Source organism: Dryobates pubescens, chromosome 12 (assembly GCF_014839835.1).
Source record: "Dryobates pubescens isolate bDryPub1 chromosome 12, bDryPub1.pri, whole genome shotgun sequence".
Classification (NCBI taxonomy): Eukaryota; Metazoa; Chordata; class Aves; order Piciformes; family Picidae; genus Dryobates; species Dryobates pubescens.
This window is the reverse complement of record NC_071623.1, coordinates 19,453,592-19,476,088: the sequence shown is the minus strand read 5'-3', so window position 1 is coordinate 19,476,088 and position 22,497 is coordinate 19,453,592. Positions and strand designations below refer to the sequence as shown.

General features: G+C 42.2%; 1 protein-coding gene across 1 annotated transcript; it reads left to right on the top strand.

The window, feature by feature from the left end:
• The first annotated feature begins 825 nt into the window (after window positions 1–825).
• On the top strand, window positions 826–16,214 carry ETS2 (ETS proto-oncogene 2, transcription factor). Its single transcript, XM_054166012.1, has 10 exons — window positions 826–1,176; window positions 4,512–4,583; window positions 7,557–7,677; window positions 9,851–9,970; window positions 10,426–10,626; window positions 11,469–11,552; window positions 12,198–12,440; window positions 12,580–12,843; window positions 13,900–14,018; window positions 14,901–16,214. The coding sequence occupies exons 2-10, from the start codon at window positions 4,512–4,514 to the stop codon at window positions 15,114–15,116; spliced, it is 1,440 nt and encodes a 479-aa protein (XP_054021987.1). The 5' UTR covers window positions 826–1,176; the 3' UTR covers window positions 15,117–16,214.
• Window positions 16,215–22,497: the final 6,283 nt, after the last annotated feature.

Genomic DNA, 22,497 nt, shown 5'->3' with positions numbered 1-22,497 from the left:
GCACAGAGCACAGGATGAAACACAACCATAAGCCTCCTGCCTGTCTGCCCAAAAAATTTCTCCACCCTCTTGAGGGGGTGGGGGGAGGGACTCACTTCAACAAAACAAATTTAACAGAATGTTATATTTTGGTGACATACAACTCCTTGCAATTTTCCAAGGGCTACCATTTTTTGTTCAAAGTGTGAGGAGTAGGAGCTGTTTTACTGACTGCGGCACTCAGATCTGCAATTCACAGGATGAAGCTGTCAGTACAGCTCTCACACTGCATCTAGTTTATATTAAGAACTCCCCAAAATAATTGTAGAAGATGCAACATGACATGATTGCTGCATTTCCACAGCAGCAAGTGTCATAGTTTACTTACAAAAATAGACCATATATAGACCAGATGCTTGGATTTTTTAGGTTAATAGACCTAACCTTCTCTATCCAGAGGACAGATACAAATTAAGTACAGAAATGTTGAGTGTGAATTGTCTCCTGTGCAGCCACGCTCGCGTGTGTGTGTGTCTGAAAAATGCATCTCTGAACGAGCTAAAACTCTCTCCCCCGTGCCCAACAGAACCTGACAAGGAGGAGGCGTCGGCGCCGAGAGAACGGCCTGGCTGTAAGGCAGCTCCCGCGGGCCCGGAGCGACTCGGCCGGCACCAGCCGACCCATCACCGCTGCCCCCACCGCCGTAGCGACGGCAACGACGACGACAACGACAACGACGACAACAACCAGCTCCGCGGCAGAGAAAGGGGCCGGGCTTGCGGGGAGGCGGGCCCCGCCGCTGCCACCTCCCCCCGCCCGCTGAAGAGCGCCTGAGAGGGCGGGTGGCACAGCACAGATCGGCGCTGCTCGACTCGGCGCGATTCAGCTCGGCTCGACTCGGCAGAGAACAGCACGGACCGGCGGCAGCAGCAGCTCAGCCGGCAGCGCCCACGCACACGCCGCCGGGCAACCGCCTTCCCCCCCTCCTCCCTCCTCCCCTTCCTCCTCCAGTACTCTCCGCTGGGATAAAGCCGCCGCTGCTGCTGTTGTTGGCCGGCTGTGCCACATCGAGGATATTTTGGCTCCCGGAGGGGCAGCAACGCCTGTTTTTTTTGACTCCGTGTGGTGCTGGTGCCGGTGCCGGTGCCACCGGGAAGGGACGCAGAGGAGCTGGCGACGGCCGGACTCGGAGGCCAGGTGAGGCGGGGGCGGTGGCAGGAAGGGGGGCGGGTTGCCTACACGCGTCGACCCTTTCTGCGCCGCTCCGCCGCCGAAGGGTCTAAGCGGCCGCCCGAGGAAGCCGGGCATGGCCCCCAGCCCCTCGCAGGCGGAGGTGCGGCCGGGCGACCTCCTTCGCGGGCGATGGCGGGAGGCACAGGCGGGGGCCAGGGAGTGGGCAGACCCCGCGGCTAAAGGGTGCGGCGGAGGGGACGGCGTGGTGCGAAGCCCGGCGGCTGGAGAGCCTCGTCCAGGACGGCTGTGGACGGGGATGCCTGGGTGAGGCGCTGTGCGCCGAGAGGAAAGGCAAGGGTTAAGGGCCAGCGCGCGCTCTGGATTCGGTTAGTACTTTAAAGGGACTTAAAAAATGTTGGGCTGTATGATCTCCCCAGCCAACTTTTATGTGGGCGAGTGTGTCATATGTGTGAAAAGGCATACCAGCGCTCAACTATCTCATCCATGCTTGGGGAGCCCGGCGGTTGCACGGGGGATCAGCAGTGCTTCTAAGGCAGGCAGTTGTCTCTTCACCTACTGATACAGATTTTTATTGTATTTTCTATCAGGAGCCTGAATTTGCCATTTTAAAACAATCTTAAAAACAAAACAAAACAAACAAACAAAACCCCCCCAAAATAAACAAAAAACCCCCAACACACAAAACCAGTAGAAAACAGTAGGTAGCTTGCTGACACTAGCGTGGTTTATTTCTCCATGTGGGTGATTCCGAGCTGAATCCAGCTGTGGGCAAGCACCTGGCTATTGCTGAAAAGAAGTTGATCAGAATTCAGCAGTATTAGTTAATAAGTGCCTGATCCTGTTGACCCTGTTCTGGTTCACCCACTCAGCTATGCGGGGGTGTTGAAGAAGGTGTCCTGCCAGTTAAACCAATTATAGCTGGCAAGTCGCAGTCATCGGCGTTAGTGGAGGAGGTGAAGTGAGGCCCAGTCACACCCTGCCGTGCGTAGTGTCTTTTCTGAACTTAAACAGCAGCTTTGTAAGTCCAGCTGAAAGCCAGCTTTAACCCTTTGTGTCATAAAAGTCTTACTGCCTTTTCAGCTTTCTTGTGATACCTCCACAAAGGTTCTGCATCTCAGGTCGGGAAACTTGTACTGCAGATGGAGAGAAATGTGATGTACGACAAGCAGAGGCTATAGAAATTCAAAACAACTTGAGATTTGGTTGGAGGAATAAAAATGGAGCACTACAAAACATGCTAAAGGTCTTCATGTGTTGCCGGACTGGAGCTCAATGTCTAGTTCTTCATAAGCAGTGTAGTGCTGCACAGGCAAGGCCACAGAACCAATGAGCAGCCTAGCATAGAGAAACAGTGACTTGGGTTAATGAGCAATGCCGTGTAATGAAGACTTTGTATAAACTTCTTGTTCTAGGGCCCTAAATATTTCTAAGGAAAACAAACCAACCAAAAAAACCCTAACAAAAAAACAGGATGGAGAGAATCCCAGTCCTTTTGGTCAACTTGGAAATTCCTAACTGGATTTGCACAGAGACCAGGACTGGACCTGAAAGTGACAGAAATCATATTTGTAGCCCTAACCTGGGATCAGATCTAAACTTACTGAAAATATATGTAATGTTTTCACAAGTGCTTTCCAGTTGGTAAGGCTTGCAGCCATTTATCCTAGACACCAGAGCAGATTTCAAAGGGTGTTAGAGATTGCTGTATGCTTTTTTAAAAAAGCTGAGCTGAATGCAAGGCTAAACAGTTGTTTAAACTGTGGCAAATTTAATGAAAAGATTAGGATGCTTGCTGGGTGAGGCTCATGCTGTGTAAAAGTCTTTGCTGCTCAGTGACATGTGTAATTGAGATCAAATATTTGTACACACTATTTGAGGTGAAAACTGTCATTCAGTTAGATTGTACTTTTGGGTAACATTAATGAAGTGTAAGCTGAATATTCCTTTTATAGTCAGTTGATTTATTTCAACAATAAGCTCTATCTGATAATAATGAAGTTGCAGTGGGCCTTTCAGAATAAAGACTCTTGGTTGGTTGGTTGGGGTTTTTTAAGTGATCAACTATATCAGGGGATGAAAGGGTTCCTTGTCTTTGGATGTTTTTATTCTCCTCTTTGCTTATGTGGATGGCTCTGAAGTATGTAGTCCTTTTAAAAAGCTGTGCCTTTTTTGTTAAGGTCCTAATTTGCCGTCTTTTTCTAAGTTTAAGGCTGCATTTTGAGTGCTCCTTGAGTTAACATGTCTAATGAGACAACTTGTTTGTACAAGTGATCACAATTTTGTTAAAAATACTAATAGTGTCCTAGGTGACAATTTAAATACCAATGCATGTTTTCAGGTAGTTTCTATGGAGCAAGAGAATTTAACCCAATGCTGTGGAAAATTATTGACAGAGAACTTGCTTCAGTGTAGTCTGATAAGGCGTTGTTCACCAACACCTAAATTGTTGAGGTTTATCAAGATGCTGCAATGACCATAAAACTGGCTTTATTCCCTATGTTTCATCTCTCCAATAGGTCAGTAAAAGGATAAGACTCTTATCACTCTTTCCTTTAAGTGATGTATAGAAGAACAAGTTAGACAGACCTCATATAACCCTGTTTCTGGTAATACAAGCAATGGCGTTGACTTCAATAGCATGAATGTATTGATCAACCCTTTAAAAGGATATTTTATTATAAGCCCTTTTCAATTACAATTTAGCCCCTCTGAAGCTCTATAAATATGTTAATCACATGTTTACAAAATGTGCAAGATAACATGGTTTGGAGATGCTTTACCTAGTAAAGACAGCAGGTTGCTGTATTGACTTTAATGATTATTCATGAAAGGGTGAAAGGGGTGAATCTTTTATGTGAAGGTGTCTCACATCAAGTGCCCCGTCACTTCTCTTCCTTCCTTTGAAAGCCGAAGTCCAAAGTGAGTCATGGCATGTGAACAGCAATACAGTAATCAAAAATAACACAAATCTGAATCTAAGATAATGGGTAGAAGCTGGAAAATATCTCAAAGCAATAGTTGTTGCACAAAGGACTGTTGTGGGCTTTTCAGACTAACCGAGTAAGATACTAAAAGCTCTCACACTGGGTATCAGAAATTAACTCCTGTTGTTGACTTGTTCCCTAAAACTTCACCACCAGTGGTGCCTGTAAAAGGTCTTCCACTTAAAAAGCCACTTAAGCAAGATGGGAATTCTGTCCTGCGTGGTCGAGGTGTGAGCAATAAGAAAGAAAGCTTTCCCTGTTCTGCAGCCTGTACTGAATCAGGCAACTACATCTATTAACATGCTTGCTTCTTTGGTAGAAAAGTTTTTCATGTGACCCCTCTCTTTTTTTCAGATGAGTGATTTTGGGCTAAGGAACATGGATCAAGTAGCTCCTGTGTCTAACATGTACAGAGGAATGCTCAAGGTGAGTACTTTTGAGCTGTCACCTTCTGAATGCAACTGGGGCATCTTCCACCTACTGTGTTTGTTAATGCTAGCACAGGGATTGTATAGCCATGCCGAGGTGAACACAGATATATGGGTTTTAATTTCTTGCTTGTAACCTCTAATTGTCTTCTGGAGTGTTCACACTGATTACAGTAGAGATGTGTAAAGCAGAACTGAAATGGGAAATGTAAATCTTGTACCCCCAACTGTCTCCCCTAAGGAGACTCCCTCTGTGCTTCAAATGCCAAGATTTTGAAAGTGAGAGGTAGACAAGAACTGATATCAAATCTTTTGCCTAAATAAAGGTTACAGGGTTGTCAGCAGGGGTGGCAGAGGCTGTTCTGATATGACTGGTTAGGTCTGATTCATTCCAGAGCATTGTATGAAAGAAACGTGGTTACTCACTTACTACATGCAACTGTGTGAAATGGAAGTGAAATACATTGTAAGGAAACAGTTATTAAATACATTTTATCTTTAGGTAGGCTGTGTCTGCTGGCAATCTTGTTTTGAGAGGAACTTAAAAACTGAGTGCAAATGAGAAGCAGACTCAAGCTTTTGAGGGCTTCCTTCCTTCCTCCCCATTTATGCAAGTTGCTTTTTAATCCCCGTATCAATGTTTTACAGATCATTGATTAATGTAAGCCAAATAAAAATTAGGAAGACACTTTCTGCTCTCATTAACTTTGAGGAATGTCCCTGTTCTTCAAACCAGTTAGTGAGACTCTGGTATTCTAGCTTTTCTGTTTTGGGTCACTGCTTAGCTTCTTTCCTGGCCACAACAACAAAATCCGGCAAAGATCCCCAGTTTAACCGCTGTGTGCTCTGTTACACAGTAGTTGTTATCTATGCTGAGGTCAAAATGGAGACTTGTCTTCTGCTATTTTGTAGGTGTTCACATTTCTCTTTATTTTCTTCTGTAGTAATTACTTTTAAATATTGTGAAAAGCCAAATTAAATGGGTGCATAACGAATAGAGCAAGCAGAACTTACTCTGCATTGGTTTCTTTACTCTTACTACTATTAAATCAAGAACCAGCTTAAGTGTTCATTTTCTCTTTTTTTGAAATATGAAACTAGCACAGTATAGATTTTACTCATTCACATGCCACAGCATTTTTTCCAGTGACTCAGGATAAGGGTCAGCTATTTACACAAAACGCAGGAGTTTCCAGATTGTGTTGAAAGAACTTGCCCTTTCTTTTAGGTACTAGCGATGAGTCAGTGCTTTTATCTAGTAATGTATAAAGAATCTTTTTACTAGCAGACTTGGCAATTGTTACTGGCTTGTTTCATTCAGATGTGAGCCTTTGCATGGGTTGACTTTGACTCCAGTTGTGGGGGGGACCTGAACCAAATGTATGTAACCTGTCTTTGCTGGCTGGTGCTTAGAGGAGGTTTCTGAACCCAGTTAGCCAAGACATGAAAGGATTTACTTTGCTAGTAAACTTTTTGTTTTATCTTCCATGCAGTGTATGCTTTCATAATGTATGTGCTAGGATGTAACACAGCTTATTATAAAATACAATTAAAAAGCTATGGTTCCTTGTTTCTTAATAGGGTTAATGTAATTTGGGGAGACTGGGGGCAGAAATGACACATGGCATATGAAAGGCACCTGGTGCAAACAGACTCCAAACCATTGAAACTTTGTGGTGACATAAAAAGGAAAGGAAGGAAATGCTAATACACATTTACTATTCTAGAAACATAGTTCAGGTTGGTTTTGCATTGCATACTGCCTTAGAATGAATACTGCCCTTGAAAATATTTGCCTTTGTCGTCATTGAAATCCTCTACCTTGGCATAAGCTGGCAGACTAGTGGAATCCTAAAGCAAATAAACATTTGCAAATTGCCTTTGTCTTTAGCTGCCATGAGCAAGCTGTAGCTTCCCAGAACAATCTTCTATCAGGTGCTTTTAAAAATCTCAGTGGCAACTTTTATCTACCTGTGCCTTTAAAGGTATCACAGATGCAGTTTCCTTGTGACTAACAGGAAAATTCCATTATTTATTGGTGTTTTTAAAGTTATTTCCTCCTCTATTAACATTTCCTGAGCCACTCAAAGACTAAAATGGCTGGGGCATCTGGTGAGGGTACTAGTATTTCTAGCATACAGAACTAACACAAGTCAAGTTTGAAAGAAGTTAGATTTATTTTTTTTTTCCCAAATGCAGCAGTATTTACTGAATGTTGCCAATGTATCAGTAGAATCTACTTTTATCTGCAACCTTTTATCATTCCTGCTTATCCCTTCCTGAATAATGAAACTCAGTGTTTCACTGAGCATCTGAGCCCATGAAAGACTGCAAAGTGTGGTAGCTGGCAATGCAGTAACTCAGAAGTATGGAAGCCACAGCAAAGGAGTAACATCTTTCTTCAGTTCTTGTAAAGCTGGATGTATAGCTTCAAGTGATGTGGTTCACATTAAATTTTTCCTCTAAAAACAAAACCTCAAAGAAACCCCAACAAAACAACAACAACAACAAACACCTGCATAAATACACTGTAGGTTTTGCACTGGCAGTTGTTTTTCCATAATTTACTGGTTCTGCCCCTGCCATCAACTACTCATCAAGTGGATAGTCAATTTAAAGGGTTAAGAAATTAAGGATTTCTTTAAAATGTACCTGGAAATAAATACATGCACACACACAAACACACACATTCTCTATTGTTTAAAGCCTCAATTACAGGAAAACCAAGAATGTTCTTGCTTGACTTTACTGTAACTTGTAGGACTTGCCCCCCAGCTAGCTCTGTGGTCTGATTGTTAATTGTTCAGTACAAGAAGCTACGCTATTATTGTGTTTATATTTCAAAGACACAAGTTAGAGGATTCAATCTAGTGGTTGTGCCTGATCTCCAAATCTTGCTAACAATGAAGTTGACAGTGCTCTAGCATCATCCTCACACTGTTTTGTTTTGGTTTATTCTGTTGCTTTGCAGCGTCAACCAGCATTTGACACCTTTGATAGCTCAAACTCTCTCTTTGCTGGATATTTTTTCTCACTAAATGAAGACCAAACGCTTCAAGAAGTGCCAACAGGATTTGATTCTACTTCTTACGGTAACTTTGCTTTGTTCCTTAGTCCAGTCAGTAGATCAGAAGGAAAGTTCTGGGGTCTAACCAGCATTTCAGGACTTCACTCTTATTACAAGTGCAGCAAGTGTTTCCCTAAAAAGGAATGGTTTAGTATATAGTCTTGGTTTTATCCATGTGAGTTGCTTTGTGGATAGTTGCTGTTCTCTGTGCTGAAAAGGAATGGGAGATGGAATTTAGTAGCCTAATTGACTGTTCATAGAAGAAGCCTTTGTAGTTACTGCTAAGAACTAAGAGACCTTAAAAAATCTGAAAGAAGATGATTACAAGTATATTGAAATGTGCAACATCTCAGCTATGGTTAAAATGCAAGTATTCTGCCAGCTCCTTTCTTGATGTTCTGGTGTTAAATCCCACTGTGTTATACTCCATGCCTTAAACAGGACTAGGGATCTTTATAGGCGTTTTTTATTATTATTACTATTTTTCTATTGCACATAGGACAGTACCTACACACACTACACCTACTTCAGTTCTTAAATCCTTGCCTAAAATCCTTGACAAAACAAGAAGTTGTGTCCAAAATGCAGGTATTTTACTTGATGCTGCATTTATTTCCCCTTAGGAAAAGCGGGGGAAAGAAATTACCAGCTCTCAAATCTCTGAAACCCACCAGTCTTCTGTTCTAATGTGTTTCTAAGCAGTCACCTGCTCAGGTCAGCAGAGCAAGTCTTAGCAGTTATTGAGAATGGGTGTGGTAAAAACATAAGTTAAGCAAGGGCTGATAATGAGCTTCACTTACTGGGTCAAATGGAGTCTGAAAGTAGTCTGAGAATGAGACGAGCTGCACAGCTTCATGAACTGATTTGGGATCTACCAAGTTCATCACCTTTGTATACCCTGCCACTGTTATATGCAGCACTCCTTCACATTCATCCTGTGTATGAGTTCTCAGAGGATCTCAGATATTCAGGGATGCAGGAGCAAGTTGATTGTCTTCAAATTACTCCTAATTTAATGACACCAATCACAAACAAAATATCAGTTTCCTAATCTGAAAAATCTAGGCAGTGTGGTTGGCTTCCTTCAACTTAAAAGCTCTTCTTTCAGTGTAAAATAAGGCATCTTCTGGTCAAAATTGCCCATTAAGAAGGGCTGAGTGGAAGCTAATTTTGTCCTCAAAGTAGAATCTACTTGTAAATTTAAAAATCAGTTAAGAAGAGTAGTAATTTATACTAGGATAGGATGGTGCTGACACTTGGATTTTGTAGCACTGTTACCAGCTTGTTAACCAGTCACACTTGTCTCGTTCAGATGATGGAATAATCTATTGCACCATGTACTCGAGTGATTGAGGGATCCGTGGGAAGGTCTGAAATACAGTTCACTAGAAAAGGAGTGCTAAATAGCACAAGCTGGTTCTTCACAATCCTACTGTTGGTTACTTAGCTCTTAAACTAAAAGAAGGCTGAAATTCCAAGGAATTGCAGATTCACAGAATGTTAGGGATTGGAAGGGACCTGAAGAGATCATGGAGTCCAACCCCCTGCCAAAGCAGGATCACCTTGGGCAGGCTGCACAGGAACACATCCTGGCAGGTTTTGAAAGTCTCCAGAGAAGGAGACTCCACAACCTGTCTGGGCAGCTTGTTTCAGTGCTCCATCACCCTCACCATAAAGACTTGTCTCCTTGTATTGAGGTGGAACCTCCTGTGTTCTAGCTTGTGTCCATTGGTTTTTGTCCTATCACAGGGCACCACCAAAAAGACTATCACCTTCATCTTGACAGCCACTGCTCAGATATTTATAGACATTGATAAGGCCCCCCAGTCTGAGGTCAAACGATAGGGGACAAAATAGGAATAAGCAGCTTCACGTTTCCTTGAACAAAAACCCCAAAACAAACAAAACCAAAGCTGCCCTGCAACATAGCACTTTGTGTAACCACTATGCTAAATGAGGTAAATGGAGTGCTGCAAAGGTTTACTATGGCATGATGCAATTTTATCAAGCTAGTAGCACAGAGATTTTTAGTGTGGAAAATGGATCTGTGGTGTTCATTTCTGTTTTTAAGATACCTAGTTTCTAGCATCCTTTCCATGTTCTTCAAATAGTGCAGCAAAATCCTGTCATTTCTTTCACTGGCCTCAAATTGAATGTATCTTTTTTTTTTCTTTCCCCCTCCACCCCTTTTCTTGTAGAGTCCAACAACTGTGAATTGCCTCTGTTAACCCCGTGCAGCAAGGCTGTGATGAGTCAGGCCTTGAAAGATACTTTCAGTGGTTTCACAAAGGAACAGTGTCGGCTGGGTATCCCAAATAGTAAGTGTTTGCTATTTATAAGCTTTTTTTTTTTGATGCTAAGGAGGAGACTGAATAGAGTCCCTTTCAAAAGAGAAAGAATGATGTCAGAAGGAAATAAAAGAATGGATCCTATGTGAATTTGGCACAGCTTGACATGGAAAGACCAGACTTGCTAGTATTAAAAATGGGTGCATGGGGAGCTCATGCTTTGGCAGCATAAGAGAGAATCAAGTAAGCTAAGGACATCCCTGATTACAAGAGAATGCAGGAAATAAATAGAGGACTCTTGGTTTGGTTTTTTGTGTGGTTTTTTTTTTTGTCTCTTTAATTCAAGAATACATTCATTCTGAATTAATTCAGAGCTAAGTAACTTGGGTAAACAATTTTTGTTCTTCATTCACTGCCTTCTAATGAAGATTATTTGGCAAAGGTCAGGAGTTATCTCTAAATGCTGGACACTTTCCCTCTCGCAGATCCTTGGCTGTGGACAGAGCAGCAAGTTTGCCAGTGGCTTTCATGGGCTACTAATGAATTTAGCTTGGCAAATGTGAATTTCCATCAGTTTCTTATGAGCGGCCAGGACTTATGCAACCTGGGCAAGGAGCGTTTCCTGGAACTGGCACCTGACTACGTGGGTGATATTCTGTGGGAACACCTGGAACAGATGATAAAAGGTAGGTGCAGAGCCAGAAATAGCTTTTGGTTGAAGGCTTTTCTAACAGAAATGGTACTCTTTCAGTGCTTGTTTTATTGTGAAGGGTTTTTATTAGACATGAAAATGCAAACTTTAAAATTTGGTTAATATAATCATCAGGACTATTAATACATCCTTGATATGGAACACACAGATGCAGATGGATGCAGAAATCATTCTGTGCTCGTGCTGTGTACCTATTGTGGTCAGGTTTTGTTTGGATTAGTCATTGAAATAAATGAGATTAGGATCAGGCTACTGTAGTACCCTATTTGTAAAAAGAAAACACAGCACAAATGGCAAACAAACAAACAAAAAAAACATAAACAAAATAAACAGCAAATTAAGCAAGAGTTGGACAAAAATTATTCACTTCTGAAGTTTTTGGGTTTGTTCTTTTTAAAGTAATGTTTTGTGGTCACTCAGTGAATGAATGTAATGAAGTTAGAGACACTTAGAAGTGTCTTAGGTGAACACTGCTGGTATTGCTAAAACCCTACATGCAGTGTCCTGTGAGTTCCATTAGGCATGGAATGTTAACATTCACTAGTTGCATATGTTAAAGACTTGGATCTTAAAAACAGGCTGCAATTATTGCTTCAGAGTCCTATGTTAAAAAGTATGATGCTTTTCAGGCCTATTGGAAGTTGGTTAGGGGGAGTTTTTGTGGATTTTTTCAAGAGAGAGAATGTAGTGCAATGCATTTATAAACTTTATGTGAATGAGGACTCAAAATCCTCAAGAATCAGAAGGTTTTTGCAGCATATAGGTCAGCTCTATAAAACAATAAACCCAAAGTTTCTCTTTTCCTCTTCTCCTCAGAAAGCCAAGAGAAGACACAGGATCAATATGTGGAAAACTCTCATCTCACCTCAGTTCCTCATTGGGTCAATAATAATTCCTTAAGTAAGTATTTTATGAAGCTTGACATTGTGCATCTCTTAGTTTGTTGTAAGCATGTCACAGATCCCATTTTGAAAACAAAATAAAAGCACATCAGTGCTTTGGTATGCTAAAGCCTACATCTATGGAGCAGAATGAGCACTCTCACCTCTAGCAAATAGAGTCAAAACTAGCATCAGTGGGAAGCAGCACACATTATGTTCAGGCATTTTTGGAGAGTATGGAAACCTAATAGAGCTTGAGAGCCCGTGGGATGCAGTGCTAGCTCCCTCAGATTCTTTCCTTCTACCACAGTCAATCTTCAACACAACTTTATTACAGCACTTAATGTTGAGGGTCTTACTCAAAACTTGAGTTTCTGCAGCTTTCTGTAGTTTCCTTGAAGAACAAGGAACAATAGACATCTTTGTGGTTTGCAAATTCTAGAGGGAGGTTTACAAAATGTGATTTGAAGCCCATTAGTTGTAGATCTTCTTGCCAACGTCAGTAGCCTTTCCAGTAGGTCTGTAACATCTATCACTTAGTCAAATTTTCATGGGAAAATTACTTCTTGGTGGCACAGATGTAGTAAAGTGTTGGTGGTGTATTAGTCTGTTTAAGGGTCTGCAGGGAGAATAATCTAATTAATGCTTTTATTTCTTTCTTTAGCTGTTAATGTAGATCAGAGCTCCTATGGTATGCAAATGCCTGGATATCCTAAAGCCCTCAGTTACCCCAAACCCAGTCTCCTCACTGATGTCTGTCAGAATTCCACTGGACCAAGTCTCCTCAATCCAGAGCAAGAGTTTTCATTGTTCCCTAAAACCCAAGCAGATGCCCTTAGTGTGAACTACTGTGCAGTAAATCAAGATTTCCCAAGAAGCAATTTGAACTTACTAATGGATAATTCTGGTGAGTTGTCATCTGCGTGCTAACCATGGGCCCAAAGCCATACTCTGTATGTCTCTTCCTCCTTTGCATAGTTCATATATACAAGCTAGATTGAGTGGGATAAAATAACAAGGCTTTTGTTTGTTTTTGTTTTATAAAGGTAAGCTTAGAGAACATGAATCTAGTGACAGTGGTGCAGAAAGCTATGAAAGCTCAGATTCAATGTTGCAGTCCTGGAACAGCCAGTCATCGTTGGTGGATTTACAGCGAGTGCCATCCTATGAGAGTTTTGAAGATGACTGTAGCCAGTCCTTGTGTCTGAGCAAACCTACAATGTCTTTCAAAGACTATATTCAAGAACGAAGTGATCCTGTAGAGCAAGGGAAACCAGTTATACCAGCAGCGATTCTGGCTGGTTTTACTGGTAAGTAGTGAAGCAAAATGGTTACTCCTCATCTTATGTAACACCAATATGTTCTATAAATGTTTACCACGGTGATAAAGTTGTATCATCATAAGGTATGCCTCACAGCTGAAGTCATAGAATCATATTATGGTTTGGGTCCAGCCCCCCTGCAGTGAGCAGGATCATCCTCTATTAAATCAGGTTGCTCAGAGATTTGTTCAGCCTGATCTTGAATAGGGCCTCAACTACCTCCCTGGGCAGCTTGTTGCAATGTTCCAACACCCTCATGGTAAAGAACTTGTCTCTAACATCCAATCTAAAACTGCTCTTCTCCAATTTAAAACTATTGCCCCTCATCCTATCACTTCAGGCCTTTGTAAACAGTCTCTCTCCAGCCTTGTCATAGAGCTCTTTCAAGTACTGGAAGGCTGCTATTAGGTCTCCCCAAAGCCTTCTCTTCTTCAGGCTCAAGCCCAGCTCCCTCAGCCTGTCCTTTATTCTTATTAAATGTTACTAATGAAAGTCTCACAGGACTTTCTAAAGCAAGAACAGGCAGGTCTGACAGAACATGTGAAAATCAAAAACACTTTTTGATCTCTTTGAAAAAGAGGGCAACTTGGACAAAATCACCCACACTTGGGAGTTTTCACAGGTGTTGGCTTGCCTGTTAAAACCTTGCTCCTGTAGTCCTTACTGAAATTGTTTGGATTGTTTGGGTTGTGTGTTTTTTTTGCTTCAAAACATTTGCTAAGCCAAGGGCTGCAGGACGAGCTTGAAGTGGCACTGATGGGAGGTGGGAGTGAGAGCTAAAAGATGCATGTGAAGAAGAAGGACATAACTTGTGTGAAAGCCTATGTTTGCATGAAAAAGCTTGCCTTAATTTTAATGTGCTTAGGAGCAGATTTATGCTGTAGAGAAAAACCTTAGATTCCTTTCTGATACTAAAAAATGATAAAGGTAAATCAGAGTAATTACAAGACCTCTGTGATATGAACATTGCCACATACATTGGTTGTGGTAAAAGCTTGCAGAAGCATTAATTGTGGTTTCTTCCTGCTCCCTCTCTCTCAACAGGCAGTGGGCCTATACAGCTCTGGCAATTCCTTCTGGAGTTACTGACTGACAAGTCCTGTCAGTCATTCATTAGCTGGACAGGAGATGGATGGGAGTTTAAACTTGCTGACCCAGATGAGGTATGTGGCTCTGATCTTTCATCTGTGGGCCTAGTCCTGAATACAAAGTGTTTACATGATCAGACACTTGCTGAAACCTTCATCTGCAAATGCTTTATTGCATAGTCAGGACTGCTGTGGGGTGTTCACCCCTGTTCTCCTCTCACTCAGGGGTATCAGCATTTGCTGGTGGTTAGAGGAATGTGTTGTATAGCTTGAAACTTACAGGGCAGTGTTACAGAGTTAGTTCTCTTGACAGTGTAATTCTGTAGGTCAGCTTACTGGATATTCTTGAATCAGCAATGCTTGGGGAAAATGCTTTCTGCAAATCACCATTCTTTTAGATACACAACAATTATGGTATTCCTGCATTTGAAATGTTTTGGGAACTTGCAGCTTTAGTCATGCAAACAAATAGAATGCATTTTCACTTTCTGATACTGTTTCAGTAGGGAAGTTACTGTTTCAAGAGACTTGATATAAAGTCCACTGAAACTTTAAATAGGAAAAAATAAAAAAGAAGGAAATCATTAACTGCAAGGACCTTGATATTGTTCAGCTTTCACGTAAAGACTTGTCCAGTGCTGCTCACTAGCAAGTTAATGGTTAAACGGTGTCTTGAGAGAGGAGACTACTTCCATAAACGTGATCCCCTTAAGCATGTTTTGGCCCATCCACCACAAACAGGTCTCCTTTTCTCTAATACTTGCTATCAGCCTCTTTCTCCAGAAGCTGCTGTTGATAATTGTCTTGGAGCATGTTCAGCTGTGGGGTCAATCACCAACTCTTACCTGAGTTGGAGACATCCAAAGCATATAAAATACTCTGCTTTAATAACTGTATTTACCAACTAGAAAAACTTGAATAAACCCTTTGCATTTTAATTCGTTGTTGGACTGACAGGTGGCACGGAGGTGGGGAAGAAGGAAAAACAAGCCAAAAATGAACTATGAGAAGCTCAGCCGAGGCCTACGCTACTATTATGACAAGAACATCATCCACAAGACTTCAGGGAAACGCTATGTGTATCGCTTTGTGTGTGACCTGCAGAACCTGCTGGGGTACACAGCGGAGGAGCTGCATGCAATGCTGGGGGTGCAGCCCGACACAGAGGACTGAGCCTGACCACCTGATACTGCAGGGGTGAAGATCATGTGTTGGGACTGTGTCTGGAAACCGTCTGCAGTCAATTCTTCTGACTGTTCAGATAGATGCAACTGTTGGGGGAAATAAGGACCTTATCTGATTTTGTAACCAGGGAGAGCTGGAAGGAAGTGGCCTTATTTCATCAGTGGCTTCGAGTGTTGCCGTGTCAGGCACTTGAGCAGCATGGAAGTCAGCACAGACCCTGGCTCTGTCATGAAGACATGGAAATGCTCTCAAGTTCAGCATTTCGACTGCCCATACTGCCATACAAAGTGTTTTTGGCTATTTACACTGCCATATAATAATGGGTTGGCTTTAAAACCAAAGGTTGGATGAGGAACCAGTGATGCAGCAGAATTATCGCTCAGACATTTAAAAACACCATCTTCCTTGCTTACATCTTATATCATGCAATTTATTTAAAAGAGACAAAAACCAACTAATTTATTTTACACGAGCAGTAAGGAGAATTGATACTAGTTTCGTTCTAAAGCACATTTTGTTAGTAGTAGTACTCCAGAGGTGTGCTGCAGAGGTACACAAACACTCTGTGTCCAAAACCAGATGTAGCAAACTTTTAACAAAACAACACAAAAGACCCTTGAAAGAAGGGAAGGAGAATCATACCATTTCAATATTCAGTCTGTATATATGCTGTGATTCTTTTTGAAACTCTGTCATGTTCCTATTTAACAGATACTGTATAGTGTAAATTAAGCTAATTGTGTGTGTGTTTTCAAATAGGACGAATGTAAACTCCTCATTTATTTTTTTTCATCCATGTTTGTCTAGGCTATACAACCTTCTGCAAATATTTAATTGGCCTAAGGGACAGCGTAAGCGCTCGGTATGCATGCATATGGTATGCCTATGATATGAAATGGGGAGGGGGGTGGGGGGTAGGGAGGGCAAGCTGGCTCAGTGTTTTGCCAAGACCGAGGCTGGCAATTCTTTGTGCATTTTGGCATTTTTACAAGAAACTAATGTTATGTTCTGGGACATAAAGGGCCTGTTTGTGGTTTCTTCTGTAACCTAAAATGAAAATATTCCTATGGATAAAATGACCTTTTTTTTTTTGGTTTCCCTTTATAAATGGCATATGTTTTTCAACTTCTATGCATGTCCTTAAAAAAAAAAAAAGAAACAAAAACAAAAATTTATATACAAGCCTTATTTTTTCAGTTGACTTGTCTCTTCTTCCTGCAGTTTACCCTGTATGATTAAAATATGAAGTCTATTTTTGGAAATAACTGTGACTCCTTTTCAGAGATCAGGAGGGATTTATGTAGCAGCTATTTTTACTGCAATAAAAGAAAAAAAAAAATCACTGGAAAAATGTACTTTGTAAGAAAGCTTTATTTTTTATCTGAGCTTGATGTACATTTAAATGTGTTGTACTTTGTGAGAGGTTTAAAAATATGAGTCTTCATTAAAACCTCTTGAACATGAAATTAGTATGTGTGCTTTTTAATTCGTAAACTCGCAGGAGTTCCTTTTCTGTTTATGTGTTTGTTCAACACTTGTCCATACCAGCACCCTAAACCTCTGCAGAACTAAAGAAAAATCTCCTTAAAACCCTGAAACAGTACAACCAGACTGATGAGGGCATGGAATTTGCTGGGGAAATGTCACGAGAGTGCGTAGGCAAATGCATGGTCTTGACCCAAATTAAATGCATGCAACTGCTCTGTGTTTAGATATTCAAGTTACTGCCTTTGTGCTGTGCCTCTGAGAGAAAACTAGCAGTTCTGTGCTGTGCTGTAAATTGGTGTGGGGCCTCATGGCTGAAGACAGAGAACAGAAACATGTTAAGACCACTTATGCTTAAACTGCCCCTGATCCTATCCTGTAGAAAGAAATACGACTGTTCACATTGTCTAGTTCATACTCTTCCCTATCCTTCCATCTTACAGAGTATCAGGAACTAGGGAAACATTTGCTCTCAAGCACATTTAAAAAGTGGAAAATGCAGCTATTAAAAAGGTGGTGCTTCCCTAGGCTTCTTGATCATTGTTTCTACCAAACTGCAGCTGTGTCTTGGTGCTTTCATTATAATTATGCTGTTTTGGCAGCATGTTAAAACTTAGAACAGAAGGATGGTTTGGTTTTGTTTGGGGTTTTTTGTGTGTGTGTGTTTGGGTTTTGTTGTTTGTTTAGTTTTGGTTTTGTTTGGGCTTTTTTTGGGGGGGGAGGGGGCAGTTGTTTGGGTGTTGTTGTTTTTTTGAGAATGTACTTTTCTAAATGGATGAATCTGAAAGGGTAGATGTGCATCTTGCAGTAGGGCCCTGGTTTTTGAGTAATTGCAGACACTAGTCTTCAGCCTTGCTTTTATTATCCCTGTGAAGGGAAAGAAGCCTCCCACAGTCTTTCTTCAAATCAGCTGCTGCTGCAGGCCTGGATGCATCTCAGTGGGTGTTGGCCCACAGAATGGTCTCACAGTAGTGACAAAGAGGATGTAAGGGCATGGGCATAGACAACTGCAATCCCTTGAGCTGAGCCAGGACTTGGCACAAAGAGGGGTTAAAAAAAACAACCCTCAGATCAACAATCTTTTCTGGGTTATGGGTAATACCCTTATAAAAGTAGTGCTACTTATTACCTGCTATTGAGCTGTGATCCTAGTGATGGGAGATACCTTATTTTGAAGGAAATAATTTGTGGTTTGTTGTAGGTTGAATACGTTTGGGTTGGTGGTGGTTTGGGTTTTTTCCTTGGGTGTGGCTGTGAAGTGCTAATCATCCTCTCAATCTGTAAATGTTTCATTTTCAATCTGTTTTCCAAGAATGCAGAACTGTTTCTTCATTTAGACCGAAAGTTTAGTTGCCTCTTGCGTGTGTGATCAGTGTTCGTTTCAGCTCAGAGGCCAAAGGGAAGTTGCTTATTTTCATCCCTCAGCAGAATAAGGAATTTTGTGATAGCAAAAGCAAGGAAGTATCCTAACACAAGTAACTCATTCTAGTCTGTCCTCCAGAAGTAAAAACTGATGTCTTGTACTGAGTCAGTTTAACACAGGGGGCTAAACTGTAGCACAATGTGACCCAGAAGACAATTATTAAAGGATATTTTGTGGCAGTGCACAGAGAAAACATCACTCTGTTTTCTCAGCCACCCAGCATCAAAGAGGCTGTTGAAAGTAGTCTGGCTAAATTCCTTACCTTCCTCAGGACATGCCTCCCTGCCCTTCCAGCTGCCAGCTTTCCTCATGAGACAGCAGTCAAAATAAAGTCTTGCACTTGGCACTTGCCCATGCTTGGCATGTCACTTCTAATATCAAAGTTCTACTTCAAAGCCTTCTTTGCTCTTTTTCTTTTTACCCCTAATTAGAAAAAAAAAAAAAAAAGTAGAATCCTATCCTAAATAAAACACCACCTCTGGGTTGGGAAAATCTCTAAGGCACAAACACTCAATGTCCAATTGGCTGCTTTGGGAAACATCTGGCCACTGCACCCCATTCTTGCACTTGCTTTAGTTCTCAGCTGTTGGCCACCGTCAGGTAAAGGGCAGGAGCATGAGAAATGGGGTAGATGATGGGTAACTCATCCCATTTCTACACCTGCAGCAGTGGGAGGAGAATCAACTAAACCTGGCCATTCTCTGCTCTCTCATTCCTGCTGTAATCCCCCAGGATATGCTGTTCAGCCTATAGAAAGAAATATCCAGCCTGTTTGTTTTGCTGCTGACTTAAGGACTTCTTGCCTTGCCTGACCTGTAAGGAAGCACCCTGGCTACTTTTTACTGAGTTGTCCTCAGGTATTGGTAACTAGCGCTCCACCCAGGGACTGAGGTAAGGGTACATCAGTGTTTTGCTCGGCAGCAAAACAAAGCTGCCTTCTCAGTACTCTTCCTCGTGGTACCTAATACTTTTCTGGCTTTGTTTGACAGTCACTGCACATAAAGGCAATGATTTCAGAGAGCTGTCAGTGATGACCCTGAAGTCCATTTCCTGGTAACTACCATTTCCAAGTTTAACACCACATGCAGCTTGTTTGGTTTATTGTTCCTTGGATGTCATTCTGCCCCTGTACTCAGCACTGGTTAGGCCACACCTTGAATACTGTGTCCAGTTTGGGCCCCTCGATTCAAGAAAGATGCTGAGTTGCTCAAATGTGTCCAGAGAAGGGCAACAAAGCTGGTGAGGGGGTCTGGAGCACAAGCCCTATGAGGGGAGGCTGAGAGAGCTGGAGTTGTTTAACCTGGAGATGAGGAGGCTCAGTTGGCATCTACAACTACCTGAAGGGAGGTTGTAGCCAGGTGGGGGTTGGTCTCTTCTTCCAGGTAACCAGCAACAGAACAAGAGGACACAGTCTCAAGCTGTGCAGGGGGAAGTTTAGGCTTGATCTTAGAAAGAAGTTCTTCACAGAAAGAGTGATTGGCCATTGGAATGAGCTGCCCAGGGGGGTGGTGGGGTTAATGTCCCTGGAATGTTTAAGAAAAGCCTGGATGAGGCACTTAGTACCACAGTCTAGTTGATTCGATGATGTTGTGTGATTGGTTGGACTTGATGATCTCGAAAGTCTCTTCCAGCCTGGTTGATTCTGTGATTCTGTGATTCTTTTTCTCTGTGTGAAGAAGAGCATCAATTGAAGTGTGTGTGTGTGTGAGCGTTCCCAGCCTTGTGACTGCAACAGTACTTCATGTGCTAGACACATGAATGCTCAAAGTGCTAAAGAGAGAATAAAAGGCATCTCTGTAAGCAAGAGTGAAAAATTCAGCCCAGGGTGCCTGATCTTTGAGAAGGATATCTAGTATCTCATTTGCAAAGTGTGCCATGTGATGAGTAGTCTGGGATCACATGATACAGGAAGTGTGCTGGCCAGTGACAGCAGAATTTGCTGTGTGCAAACTGAGATTCTCAAGTATAGGTCTTGTCTATGAATAAAAGAGTTTTAAGATAATTCTATGGTTAGAGGAAGAAGCATCAGGTCTTTCTTCCTTCTGTTTGTACCTTTCTTGGCAATTGCTACATAAATGATCATCTTAAGAAAATATAATGAGTAACAAGTATAACAAGTAATATGAAATCCCTGCACAAGGAAAACAGTATGCTCTTTGGAAGATATTCTTACCAGCTGCTGTCCAGGTAGCTGGTAAAATGGCCCTAACTCTCATATAAAAGGTCTGCCATGATTTTTTTGCACCACAACCTAAAATAAGGGTAAATACAAAAGTCCTGACATGCTTCCTCGGAAGCTTGCACACACAAAAACTTTTGGTTCATTATTTTCTTTCACTGTGAGCAGAACCACAAAAGAAAACAGGTTTCTCTGTGCACTGCTTCAGTGCTTGGGCCACAGAGTATAATCCATAGCCCAGAAGGAGGTGGGCAAGCTGAGCTGAAAGCAGATGGTTTGGAAATAGATGGAGCTGTCACACTGTGTGGGGAATCCCTCTCAGGCCACCATTGCTATGTATTGGGGCTGGCTAACCCTGCTGTCCTAGCCCCATCCCAGGTATGTGTATACAGAGCCAAAGGCAACACATAGAGGGGCTAAAATCTCCAGTCCCTCTGGAAAACTGGTGGCCATATACTTCCTTCCCTTCTGGAACACCAAGGCTGGGTTCACCCCTCTGAGGTGTGGCCAAAGGGGATGGTGGTGGAGCAATGTCTCCCTTCCCAATTCATGTACTTGCCTGTGTGGTGAGGTCTGGGTGGGATTGCTCGGCCACAGGAGAGTTTCTAGCACCCATCTCCCACCCTGACCCTCTGAGTGAAGTGCAGAAAGAGTAAAGTGCTTTCCATGAAATGGTGGCAGGTTAAAATTCAGTTTCAGGTGCAGAGACAAGACTTTTCCCTCTCCCTCAACTGAATGCCTGATTATTAGGCTAAAAAGATCTGTTCCTGCTTGTACTGACTCTTTTTTGGCCTGATGAATCTTGAATCAATCTTCTTCTATTTTTTTTCTCTCTTTTTTTTTTTTTTCCCCCTGGCAGAAGGCAAAGAGCAATCTAGCAGATGCACTTCTTCCATTTAGCTTCCTCCTATTCACAGGGAGATTTGGTTCTCTTACAGGGTGCTTTTTGCCCTGCGGAGGAAGAGGAGTTCTTCCAAAAGAAATATAATTCCTCCTACATGTCTTTAAACAGAGCTGTTTGTTTGGGTTTTTTCCCCATCTTGAGTGCCAGCCTCTGGGAGATGCCAAGAACCCACATCTCTTGCATGAAGTTAAGGCTGGGTCCCAAAGCCCCTGTCTCATGCACTGTCTGCTCCTCAGCCAGCTCAAGTGACCACTGCCACTGGTGAGATCGTGGGGACAGTTTCTGTGCAAAAAATGAATTGGTCTCGAACAGTTTCCCCAATGTCATGAGCACAACGCTCCTTTTCTTCCTCATCAGGATTCTACATCAGCTGGCTTCCCATCTTCTTTTTTTTTCCTTTTCTTTTAAACAAATACAGACATTGTTGTTTATGCAGGGAAAATTCCACTTTCTCCTAAAGGGGCTTTGCTAGGATTAGAAGGCTCAAGATGTATCTTTTCCACAGGCAGTGCCATCCACAAGTCACAGATCCCTCCTTCTCTCTTTCATATGAATGAAGGCTTTTCATTACACATTTTTAAGTAATCCCTAAAATCCCCAGGTAGAGCCCAGTGCAATGGTTGTGTCCCTGCCCCATGACTCACAGTTTGTGAGGGGATTCCTGCTAGCAAGTAGCAGTGGGAGCCACCAGTGAGCCCAGTCCCTGCACAGTGCTCACCACTCTCTGCCCACTCAGTTTTAAGCAGCTCAGAAATGGGAGGTTCACAATTTCCCTTGGAGTAATCTTTTGCAAACCTTACCTGTACTCAAACAAACACTTTGGTTTCATGATACCTGTTGCTAAGCCACAATCACCACACTTCTCCAATGGGTCAGTATGGCTTCTTCTTAATGGTGATGTTGCTATCACCTGTATGTTTACTAAGCTTCAAGACCACTGTCCAAAATGACATTTGTTACTGATAACCCCAATACTTGGACAGTTTTGGCCATTGTGATATCATTTTGTCCATATCAGCAATGACTCATTCAAGAAAACCCATCAGTGGAGACCAAAGATGTCCAGATATGCTCCATCTTCCTTTCATAAATGAGCAAATCCTTCCACTAGTTGAAGCAAGGAGATGTTTACCAGAAGCTGAAGCCATGGTGGGCTGCCAGCTCTCTGCAGAGTGCAGCAACTGGGAAGAGCCAGCGCAAAAAAGCCTTGCAGGGCAGAGATTTGCACTGCAGTGTGATTGGGCCCAAGATGTTCATATTTTATTACATCCATTTTTCTCCAAGAAATATTAAAATTCTCTCTGTATTTGAAGGGAGGAGGAAATAAAACACATGAGCTGCCTAGCTTTCCCTAAGCAACCTATCATATAAAGCAATA